This window comes from Phacochoerus africanus, chromosome 1, assembly GCF_016906955.1.
Source record: "Phacochoerus africanus isolate WHEZ1 chromosome 1, ROS_Pafr_v1, whole genome shotgun sequence".
Taxonomy (NCBI): domain Eukaryota; kingdom Metazoa; phylum Chordata; class Mammalia; order Artiodactyla; family Suidae; genus Phacochoerus; species Phacochoerus africanus.
In genome coordinates, this window is record NC_062544.1 from 247,811,087 (window position 1) to 247,823,956 (window position 12,870).

Sequence of the window (12,870 nt, forward strand, 5' to 3'; positions counted from 1 at the left end):
AAAACAGAACATGTCTGTTAATTCAAATTTTATAGATGTTTTTAGGTTAATTTCCTGTTTATTTATACCCTTATTCATTCAAAGAACATTGATATTAGTCAAAAGGCAAGCTCCTCTTTTGCTCAATTTTGTTTTTTGATTATTTTCTGGTTCTTTTATATTTTTGTTTCAGTAATAGAGGCTCAGCTTCACTCGATTTACATTCTGGCATGCAGATAAAAAACATTTCCATCGTAATTACTTTGTTTTTAGACCTTTAATTATATGAAACTTGGAATGAAGGAAAGCCTCAAATACAGTTAAAGAATATCATCTAAAAGCAGGAAAAACCTGTGTTCAAGTTCTGGCTTCCTTAAGTTCACAAGCCTGTGCCTATGCAAATTACTTAACTTGTGAATGTCGATTGCTTAATCTATAAGACAGGAACAGTAATATCACCTCATGGTGGTTGTATAGATTAAAGAAAATAATGTATGGGGTAGAGCTTTATTATCTGTGTTATACAAATTTTAATTTTTTTAACCTCATAAAGATCTATGGCATTTTCTATTTCTACAGATATACCTACTGAGAAGATAGAAGACTTACTTTCATCATCTGAATCAAATCCAAAGAGTGTCTGACATTTCTTTTGTGCAAGGTGAGCCTCAAGTGCTTCTGCATTACAGTAGGTGGTCAGGCATTTGCCACATCTTAATCTTTTCACAGATTTTTTACAAACGTTATCTTGATCAGAACAGGCATCTACCCTATCAGTCAGAAATTTTCTGCGTTTTGGCATACTAAGGTACCGCTCATCAAGGTAACTGGGAGGCAATGGTCTGACATATGGCTTTGTTAAAATTAAGCCATATGAAGTATGTTCACTTGTCAGATTTGGTTTGGAAGGTGCCTGAGATACTGGCAGGGTACTGTGTTCTTGTGGTACAACACTGGGTAAAATGGAACCGTTTTCTGTCCTGATTCTGTTTGTATCAATTTTCAAAGCAGGATTTGATGAAACTAAAGGTGTTTGCTCTATTCCACTGTGTCCATTGACTAAATCACTAATACTACAATTATTTTCAGAATTTGGCTCTATGTTAGGCATCTTTTGGTCTATCAAGCTTATATCAGAAACAGTGTCATCAGAATGTTCATTTCCATTCTGAATTAAACGGTCTGTTTTCTTTTCTGTACTTTCTATACATGTCTTTGGTTCTGTAGAATCTTTCCTTGATTTGCTAGTAGAAACTGGCAGACTAAGAGTTTGTTTCTCATTACTAGATGAGTCTTTTTCCTGATGATTAGATTTTGAGTCTGTAAGAACATCCCAAAGAATTGCTTCACTTGGTTGTGCAGATGATTCTGGTGTTTTACTTAAATAGTGTTGAGCTTCATGTTCATAGAGCAGAGGAAGATCTTCAAAAAGCTCATGGCATTCTGGAAAACTACACTGAGCTTGAAATATCCTGTGACTTTTTGTGTGCTGAGCAAGTTGGAATGGCAGCTTAAATGACTCATTGCAATTAAAATGCAAACAAAAGTACACATTTGGATAGCTGTGTCTATTAAGGTGATCTATAAAATGCTGAGAATCTTCAAATTGCCTTTGACAAAATTTGCATTTTCCTTTGCTCCACTTCATTACTGTTTGCCGCACATTTAAATCAGTTGGATGTACAGTCCTTGCATGCTTATTTAGAAATCCAATTCTTTTAAATATCCTGACACAGCCAAGAGCAGGGCACTTAAAGTTTCCTTCTTGATCTGTCGCATATATGTCTTTGGGATGGCACACAGTTCCATTGATTTTATGAAGTACTGAAGTTTCTTGATTTAGATCGTAATCATCTTCTTCATAATCACCTTCTTCATCTTCTTCCTCCTCATAGTCATCCACACAAATAGGTAATGGCTCCGACACATTATTTAAAGAAGTATCAGCCCTCCCATTTTCAATAATGCTTTCAATGACATCTTCCGATTCACTTACAGGAACTGCAGTGAATTCACCCACATGTGCAGGGATGATGTCTTTGTTTCCATCACTGGAAGCAGTAATGGTCTCTACTTCCAAATCCTTATTATCAGAATTCCCGTTTTCAAATGAAATGAAAGTATCAGAACATTTTATTTCTTCCAAAGCAGGATTCTCCTGGTCCTCCTGTTGAGCTGAAGCAATTTGCTGTCTCTGTATTTTCTTAACATGATTCTTTAAATGTTTCTGCATAAGTCCTCTGTTTCTAAATTTTCTACCACATATCACACATGAAAAACTGCCTTTTTTCTGATGAGCCTGGGCATGCCTTACAATGTGACCACCTAGAAATTCCTTGTTACATAACATACACCGATGCCTTGGGACACTGTGATCTACTTTGGAAGCATTAAGAGCTGTAAGGTTTTTCTTTGCATTAATATGACCTTTTAGTTGTACTCCAGATAATTCATCAGGATCAAGCTCTCCAGTGCTCTGATCTGTAAAAGAGTCAAGCCCTTCAGCTAAACCTTGCTGTTCTACTGCCTTTTTTACATTACCTGTAGAATTTTCCAGTGTACTTTCATTTAGAAAGCTAACTGCTGATTTATCACTCAGTAACGCTACACAGTTTTTCTTAATCATTATGAAGTTCCAGAATTCAGGATCAAAAAATAATCCCTTTTTCAAAATAGGAAGTAATTCAAAACGAACACGATTTTGAACACTACTTGTGCCTTCATTATATTCTTCATCTGGACGTTTGTAAAGCTCTTCAACAGTATGATAAGCTTCCAAGGAGCGCTCAAGAAAAAATATTGAGAGTGCACAAATCCTGAGGATCTCCAAATCATTTGGCAAAAAATGTGCAATTGTTTTATAAATTAGACATTTAGTTTTGGGATCATCATGAAGGTCTAGTTGTAGAGCACAACCACATATTTCAACACAAATTTGTAAGCCTTCTTCTTCAACCTATAAAAAGAAAAATATTACTACTAAATATCTTTGTAAAGACATTATTAACACTTGCTAGTATCCTTCTAAAATATAACTCTGAAATGAAAGCTGAATAATACAATATTCCAAATGTGCAATTTCCTCAGTGGGTAGTCTTGTTAAACTTTTTAAAATATATGTCTTCATTAACTTGAGAATACTCTGGAAAAGATAGCATTTTAGCTTACAATGGATTGAATTTTTATGTCTGACAAGCCCTACTAACCATAATATAAAATGCTTCTTAACCTTATGGTGATTAAAATACAAAATACTTTATAAACATATGGTGATTAAAAGTTTCTTACAAATCTAGGCCCCTGTTTTAAGGTACTAATTTCACATTCTGTGGCAGAAGGGTTAAATTATATGTATTCTAAAAACAGCAATTTTTGATGTTAAAAAAACTGCTTATGTAAATGCTTTCATAAAGCTGTACTAAATCATATTACTTACTTATTAAATAATATTATTTATCCAAATAAGGGGAGAAGTGTGACCCACACGAAGAAGGCAGTTATCACCTTTCCAAATCTAATAAGGTATCAGAATAATGAACTTACTGGAAGTTATCTGAAAAGTATTAAAGCTTTGAAACATTTACTGGTGACTCAAAGATAACTGCATCAGCCTTAAGTTGGTAATTTGTTGTCTATCTACCTTAATTCAAACTATAAATAATGCTCTAGTGAGTTGGAATGATCTAAATGCTTGTTTGAATAGAAAAAGATAATAGTATGTCTTTAAAAGTGTGTGTGTGTGTGTATCATACTGCCTGCATATGGTATATTACAGATGACAGGAAGCAACACTACATTGCCAGTCTTGTGTCCTCTTAGTTCTTTATATGCTAAGCAACTCTTAGCAGTTCCACAAGCAGCCTTTAACTTTGCACATCACTTTACCTAGCTAGTAAATTCCTACTCATTTCTTGCTCATTCTTTCTGCCTTGAAAGTTTTTCTTATTCTGGCTCCTGCCCTGGGGTAGGGTTTAAACATTCTCTATTCTTTCCATTGAGAATAAATTATACTTACTTCTAAAAAGCACGTACATATTTTTTATAACTATGTTCCTACTCCTTGACTTTGAATTTCTAAATCACAGGAGCAGTATCTCATTTTTTTTTTTTTAACATGCTTTTGGGGTTAGCATAGGGCTTGGCATATAGTGATCTTAAAAATGAATGTTTTCAGAATGAAAGAGATCAGATGTATTCCATTGACTTTGGTATCCTATAAATCCATTTCCAGCTTGGAATCCTTTACTGATTCCAAATTTCTTATTTCTGTCTGTCCTTCTTTCTAGATTAGATATTCCTACCTATATTTTCCAAATATAGCAAATTCAAATCCACCGCTGAAAAACAGAATTCATTTTCTTTCAAAAAGTTCTATCTATATTTCTATCTCTCCTCATGAAATTATAATGTACTTAGTTGCTGAGGTTTAAAAATTTCAGCATCATTACAAAAGGGAACAGGCTATTTATTTTCTTATGTGAAATCCTTTAACAATTCCAGTATATTTATGGGCTAAAGTTTCAACTTTCAGTGTGGTATCAGGACCTCTAGCAAACTCAGCCCCACCCCACAGAAATTAAACTCTTTGATTAGTTTCATCTTCCACAGACTTCCCCACATTTCTCTGGCACCCTATTAATGCCACTGGATAGTTGTGAGAACCAACTAATAAAATGACAAAAGAGGGCTCTATAAACTACAGAATCCTCTACAAGTATTAATATTATCCTCATCTATCATTCAAAACCCAGCTGAAAGCATCTTCCTCTGTGAAGCCTTTTCAGGTATGCTAACTGTAATGTCTGCTTCTGAACTCAAACAGCATTGCCTGTGCCTCTTTTCCCAGCACTGAGGCATGTGAATGATCTATTCCAGCAGAAAAAAAAAAATGTTTTTAGTAGAGTATATTATCAAAAGCACATTTTAAACATTTATTTCATCTTTGAACTTTTCCCCCTTATCATGTATTCTTAGGTTGACCAGACATATGAAAACGAGAAAGCTCTATGATACATACTGGTTGAACTTCACCTTTGTTGTAAACTTTCCAAAATGAAGTATCTCAGTTTTGGTATAAATGAGAATCATATGTTTAAAAAAAAGATACATTTTTTAATTTGTTTAAAGTTTTACAAGTGGTTCAGATGCACTTCAAATGTTAAGAAGTACTCTATAGCATAGTGGTTTTTTGTTTTTTTTGTTGTTGTTTGGGTTTTTTTTTTTTGGTGAGGAGAAAGGTTTACTTTGACAATGCATTTGAATGACATTTCATTAATAATGAAGCTATTAATGCAGTCAGCAAAACAGAAAACTTAAAAAAACCCTCTAGGAGTTCCGTTGTGGCTCAGCAGAAAAGAATCTGACTAGCATCCATGAGGACACAGGTTTGATCCCTCACCTTGCTCAGTGGGTTAAGGATCCAGTGTTGCCATGAGCTGTGGTGTAGGTCACAGATGTGGCTTGGATCTGGCATTGCTGTGGCTGTGGTATAGGCCAGTGGCTACAGCTCTAATTTGACCTCTAGCCTGGGAACCTCCATATGCCATGGGTGTGGCCCTAAAAAGACCAAAAAAACCCATCTGATATAATGCTAACTCTACAATATAAGACTATGAATATTCGTGGTCATACATATAATGAGTAATGTGATAATGAATGTGATAAATGCATAAATATATTAAAAAATTAAAATATATTATTTAATGGATGCCTCCTTATATATTTAAAAGTAACCCACATAAAGATTCAGTTAAATGGAGCTACCTAAAATGTAAGGTAGCTTTATCTTCCCTATCTTTGTATTCAAAGTTCTGTTACTATTTGAGGAGAAAAAGTAAAAGGATCAGTAGGATCCACTTTCAGAGGAATTACATGTAGAATCGTATTCACTTGCCAGTGGCCCATGAAAAACTTACTTCAGAACTATTTTCAAAAACAGGTAATGGATTTTTAACTATTATTTAAATAAACACTTAAAAAAAATCTCTTCTTAGGTTTCAAAAATGCCTCAATTTATTGTTGCTTTTCACCTAAAAAACATACTTCAAACTATGAACTGTATTTCTCTATGACACCAATCAGGTAATACCTATAGGTACACAAGTTCATTTATAAATTAAGATGCTACAAACAGGATTTAGAATGATGTTAAAAGTGACAGGCTTATTTAAATTTATGAAAAGATAGCTTCAATCATCTGTCAATGGACATTTGGGTTGTTTCCATGTCTTGGCTATTGTGAATAGTGCTGCAGTGAACACGCAATATACAGCACAAATGAACCTTTCCACAGAAAAGAAAATCATGGACTTGGAGAATAGACTTGTGGTTGCCAAGAGGGAGGGGGAGGGAGTGGGATAGATGGTGCTTGGGATTAATAGATGCCTTTGGAATGGATTAGCAATGAGATCCTGCTGTGTAGCACTGGGAACTATGTCTGGTCACTTATGATGGAGCATGATAATGTGAGAAAAAAGAAGGTATACATGTATGTGTAACTGGGTCACCATGCTGTACAGTAGAAAATTGACAGAACACTGTAAACCAGCTATGATGGAAAAAAATAAAAATCATTATAAAAAAAAAAAGAAAAGACAGCTTCTTACAGAAGCAGTTGTTCCCATATTAAACTTTATATAACACCAAATTGGCTTTTTTTCCTTTTTTCAGTTATTTTCATTTATGTATACTCTTTACAAGTATACCATTTATGTATATACCCTGTTGGGAGGAGGGGAGGATATAGTAAATGGAGAATGTGGCCTTAAAATCTTCCCTTTCTTCAATTATATAATCAAATAAATTTTACCATAAAAGAGATTCAAGTTTCCGTGAAGTGTCATTTAAATTTAATTTAAAATATAGGGATAAATATAGCCTATTTACCTCATCTTTAATGATTTTCATGAAAGGAAATATGACTCTCACATTAGTTGCTGTTCGTAAAAGCTGGTAGCATTGATCTACAAAAACTTGTTTTGAAGGATTAGACTTAAGTTGAAGTTTACTCCAGATGAAAATCAACTCCCTGTAAATGAGAAAAAAAAGAGAAATATCAAAAATACAGTTTATTCAAATATAGACATTAGCTATCTTTCCCTGATTCTATAGTGCCCTGTCTGGATGTATACAAAGTGGGTGTAAATGGCTTTTAAGTTAACTCCAAAGTTGCTTTTATTACCTATTTGGGACTAACAGAGGATGCCCACAGTTACTCTTTCTCAATGGTACCATGTTTGGCCCTTTAATTTTCCATATGTACTTCTTCAAGAGTTGCTAAACCAATCTGCTTCCAGCCTCCAAGATTTTTTCACTAAGTACTTGTTCAATATGCTTTATAGTGTTTAAAAAAAAAAAAGGAACAGAAACATGAGTTTTAGAGTCAGTAGGATCAAGATTTGAATCCTGGGCATTCTTCTAGGTTGCTTTCTTCAAGTGTCAGTTAATGTACTTCATTTACTCTCACTTTTTTTGCTTACTGCTTTACCTGGAAAAATACTTCATTTCTAAGATGAGCTAATCTTTCAAAGTCCACATCAAGTGCTTTTTCTTTATGAAAACCTTCATGATATACCCTGAACTAAAGTAATAACTACTTCAGAACAGATTTTATCTCTCATTGATTTCATGCCTTTCATATACTTCCTTATTTAAGTCCTATTTCCCTGACGACACACTGTGTTGTGGAAGAAGTGGAGAGAACAGAAGCTTAGAAATAAGAGAGACCTATATCTCAATAGAGCATTACATACCAACTGGCATGGCACTATCCATTCACAGCTAAACAACCATTTTCTAAGAATAGCCCTACTACACAGAGTTGGAACCACAGTGGCCAGGCCTCCTATGTGACCCTCCTCACTCTCCTTCAAATATTAACTGAGGGATGGGAAACTGACCCCAATTAAGTCAGTTAGGGAATCCCTGGAATATTCACAACTCTAAACTATGACACTTGGGGTCTGTTGGCATTCCTTCTGGTCTGCAACAAGGAAAGACTGAAATCAACTGGCAGTAAAAAAAAAAAAAAAGTAATCTCACTATTAACAGTTATCTTCAAGGACCACCTATATCCTTGCCCTTTTTGTGGCTCATGTCATACACCTTAGTATCTGTTCAATAAATACTACCTTTCCCCTACACTTGTTAGACATAGGATGATATCATTTGCAAACTGACTAGTATAAATTCCACCTCCATTTTATTACTAGCTGTGTGGCTTTTATCTCTTTTACCCATAGTTTTCTTATACATAAAAAGAATTAAGAGAGGTAAGTGAAAACACGTAAGTGCAATGTCTCATATATACTGATGTTTCATAAATCACTCACTGGTAACCTCTGCAAAAACCAAAGTTTAATGAAGCTTACATTTTCTTTACAAACAAAGGACCTTAAAGGAAAATAGAGCACTGATTTGGTGTACAAACACATTTCCAAGGCACCTAACTACTAATACAACCATCAAGTTATCTAGTTGCAGAGAGACTTATAACAAGGACTACAGCCACCCTCACCACATAAAATTTTTTTTTCATAGTATACCCATTTAGTGTAAGTAATGTTTAATAGAAGAGTCTGTGAGTCAGGTTGCCTGAGTTTGAATCTTGGCTTCATTATTTACTATTTCAATAGCTTGGGCTATTATCTACCCCATAAAACTACTGGAGTAAATGAGATAATGTATACATAAAGCATAGACTAAGAGAAGCACTCAGCAAATGTAAGTAGTTGCTATTATAATCATCATTATTATTATTATTGTCATTGATGGTGAGAGAAATGGATTAGAAGCTTGCTTCACTGGCTTGAGATAGAGCAAAACTGGACCATGAATCAGGTTTTGTTCTCATAGAGGGGAAATGAAGAGTAAGCTTTAAGACCAAGATGAAACAGACAACACAGATTTAGTAAGCTGGAAAGAATCTTGCTCTTCAAGTTACAGTGAAAATCAACTTTTAAAAGCAAGAACAAGACCCAGCACTCAGAAATATAAAGGAGAGGTAGAAGAAATAAGAGGGTAGGTGATCAGAACTCAACAAGAAGGAAGGACAAAGAAGAAGGCTAAAGGTTTCTTTTCAGTTAGGCAGCTTCTATTCTTAGAAGGTGACTGTGGCCAGGAGCAGGAAAGATAGGCACTGTTCTATTTTTAAAGTTCCTTCCTTAAAGAGGAGAAATTGCTTAGCTAAGAGAAGAAAATAAAATATATTTTCCTTTTTTTTTTTGGTTTGTTTACACCTGATTCCAGTTTACTTATGAATATGTTAAAATGAAAAGACTAACGATATCCTGTTTAAATATCTTACAGACTAGGACAGAGAACATTCCTGTCACCATAGGAAAAGATATACTATAACAGTCATGACTATATCCCCTTTCAGAATAACTACATATCAAGAAATAATACTTTGAAAATGACTCATTTATTTATTTGTCTTTTTAGGGCTGTACCCGTGGCACATGAAGGTTCCCGGGCTAGGGGTCTAACTGGAGCTGGAGCTGCTGGCCTACACTACAGCCATAGCAATGCCAGACCTGAGCCACTTCTGCGACCTACACCACAGCTCTCAGCAACGCCAGATCCTTAACCCACTGAGTGAGGCCAGGGATCAAACCCACAACTTCATGGTTCCTAGTCAGATTTGTTTCAGCTGTGCCATGATGGGAACTCAAATACTTTGAAAATTATTTAAATTTATGTCTTACCACCATCTCCTATATACATGGTAAACTTTTTAATAAAAGTTTGTATAATAAGAGTATAGTCCTGTAAAAGATAAGTCCACTAATTTCTAGACCCTGTGCTTTTAATCAGCTATTTGACCCTTATCTCTGAGTCCAAAGATTTTAATCTATAAAATCTATAATATGTTAAATAAGTTTAAAACCTCTTCAAGCTATTATTTTTTAAGTATTTAAGAACTTAAAAATTTGAAAGCATTTATTTAAAAATGTTTATAGCCCATATCATTTCATATTATGATGTTAGGCAAATGAAACCTAGTTTTCTCTTAAGAATTAATGACATGTCAGAGTGGTAGGTTGTGTTTGTGTGTACTGGGGTAGGAGAGGCAGAAATTGTCAGAATATTTCCTAATTATTATTCATGATTTCACCTAATAGCACTTGAAGGGTTGATAATAAACGTACTCTCAAACCACATTCTAAATTACATGATTGGTGGGTAAATTGGATGCTTCATATATTCTGCTAATAACTTTTAAGTGTTTTAAAAATGTTGAGAAAAACTAATAGTCACATACTACTATTTATACCAGCACCCCCCAAATGAAATTCTTAGGTATCAATCTAACTAAATATGTACAAGGTTACAAGATCTGTATTAGGAAAACTACAAAACTCTTACAAATGAAATCAAAGGACTGAACAAATGGAGAGAGATTCCATGTTCATGCGTAGGAAGACTCAATACTGTCAGTTATCAGTTCTTCCCAATTTAATCAATCCCAGGTTCAATCCCAGTCTAAATCCCAACAGGTTATTTTATAAATATCAACAAACTTATTCTAAAGTTTATATGGAGAGACAAAACACCCAGAATAGCCAATACAACACTGAAGAACAAAGTTGGAGGACTGATGCTACCCTACTTCAAGACTTAATATAAATCAAACATAATGAAGACAGTGTTGTACTGGAAAAAGAACAAACATATAGATCAATGGAAGAGAACAGAGAGCCTAGAAATAGACCTACATAAATACAGTCACTGTTCTTTGATGAAGGAGCAAAGGCAATACAATAGAACAAAGATGGCCTTTTTAAGAAATGGTGCTAGAGCAACTAGACATCCACATTAGAAAAAAAAAAATGAATCTAGACACAGACCTTACTCCTTTTACAAAAATTAAAAATGGATCATGGTCTAAATAGAAAATGCAGAAACTTATAAAACTCCTAGAAGATAACACAGGAGAATACCTAGATAACCTTGCATATGATGGTGCCTTTTTAGATACAATACCAAGACATGATCTATGAAAGAAATAACTGATAAGCTGAAATTCATTTAGATTAAAAGATTCTCCATTTAAGACAATATCAAGAGACTTAAAAGACAAACCACAGACTGGGAGAAAATGTTTGTTAAAGACACATCAGATAAAGGACTATTATTCACAACATACAAAGAACTCTTAAAATTCGGGAGTTCCCGTCGTGGCGCAGTGGTTAACGAATCCGACTAGGAACCATGAAGTTGCAGGTTCGGTCCCTGCCCTTGCTCAGTGGGTTAACGATCCGGCGTTGCTGTGAGCTGTGGTGTAAGTCGCAGACGCGGCTCGGATCCCGCGTTGCTGTGGCTCTGGCGTAGGCTGGCGGCTACAGCTCCGATTAGAACCCTAGCCTGGGAACCTCCCATATGCCGTGGGAGTGGCCCAAGAAATGGCAAAAAGACAAAAAAAAAATTCAACAAGAAAACAACCCAGTTAAAAAATGGGCCAAAGACCTTAACAGACAGTTCATCAAAGAAGATATACAGATAGAAAATAAGCATATGAAAAGATGCTTCACATTGTATGTCATCAGGGAAATGCAAATTAAAACAACGAAATACCACTACACACCTATTAGAATGGCCAAAATCTGGGACATTGAAAATAACAAATGCTGGTGAGGATGTGGTGCAACAGGAACTCTCACACGTTGCTGATGGAAATGAAAAATGGTACAGCCACTCTGGAAGACAGTTTGGCAATTTCTTACAAAACTAAACATACCCTTACCATATGATCTAGCAATCATGCTCCTTGGTATTTACCCAAAGGAGTTGAAAACTTATGTCCACGCAAAAACCTGCACACAGATGTTTAGAGCAGCTTTATTCATAACTGCAAAACCTTGGAAGCAACCAAGAGGTCCTTTGAGGTGATGGATAAATAAACTGTACATCCAGATAATGGAATATTATTCACTAAAAAGAAATGAGCTATCAAGTTGTGAAAAGATTTGGAGGAACCTTAAATGAATATTACTAAATGAAAGAAGCCTATCTGAAAGGCTACATACTGTATGATTCCAACTATATGATATTCTGGAAAGGTAAGACTATGGAGATAGGGAAAAGAAAAAAAAAAAAGTGGTTTCCAGAGGTAGGGGCAGGGTGGGAGGGAGAGATGAATAGGTAGAGCACAGAGGATTTTTTAGGGCAGTGGAAATACTCTATGATACTATAATGATGAATATATGTCATTATATATTTGCTCAAACTCAGAATAATTAACACCAAGAGTGAGCCCTAAGGTAAACTGTGGACTTTGGATGACTAATATGTGTCAGTGTAGGTTCATCCTTGGTGAAAAATGTGCTATTCACAATGAGTGATCTTGATAATGGGGGAGGATATGCATTTGTGGGGACAGGGAGTATATGGGAAAGTCTGTACCTCCCTCTTGATTTTGTTGTAAACCTAAAACTGCTCTAAAAAATAAACTAAAAAAATACTAAATTTAAAACATAATCATTTCACTATAATACATTCCTTAAACATTAACACAATTGCTGGTACATGATCACTTTCTTTTTTAATCCTTTAGGTCTTGCAACCTACTACTGTTTCTTGTATAGTAAACAAGAAAAAGACAGTGGCTTAACATTTTCACATAACTTTTTAAAAAATATTAAGTACAGTCTCTGCTAAACAATTCTTTTCCCCATCTCACCATTTCAATTTATGTATTAGGAATACTTACCAGATACAATACATATCCCCATTCTGGAGCTGTGAAATAAGAAAGGATTCGCAGAGTTGCAAGGCTAACATAGTCTTGCCTTCTTTCTCAGTGTTACAGATGATATCAATTCCACTCTTACAATCAGTTTTCAGTAAATGCTATAAGAGAAAAAGAAAAATCAACTTGTATCATTAAAAATA

At 34.8% G+C, this 12,870-nt stretch overlaps 1 protein-coding gene across 3 annotated transcripts in view; it reads right to left on the reverse strand.

Annotated features, from left to right (window-relative positions):
* Positions 1-12,870, reverse strand: part of ZNF654 (zinc finger protein 654) — an 83,321-nt gene that overhangs the window by 432 nt on the left and 70,019 nt on the right. For 2 of the 3 annotated variants that reach the window (XM_047794365.1, XM_047794367.1), the window contains 3 exons: positions 12,689-12,828; positions 6,865-7,006; positions 4-2,935 (listed from right to left, as the gene is read on the reverse strand). In XM_047794365.1, coding sequence (XP_047650321.1) covers positions 458-2,935; positions 6,865-7,006; positions 12,689-12,828 — 2,760 coding nt within the window. In that variant the 3' untranslated portion in view covers positions 4-457. Of the gene's footprint in view, positions 1-3; positions 2,936-6,864; positions 7,007-12,688; positions 12,829-12,870 lie in introns of those variants that run through there. The other variant, XM_047794366.1, reaches the window with a different exon arrangement.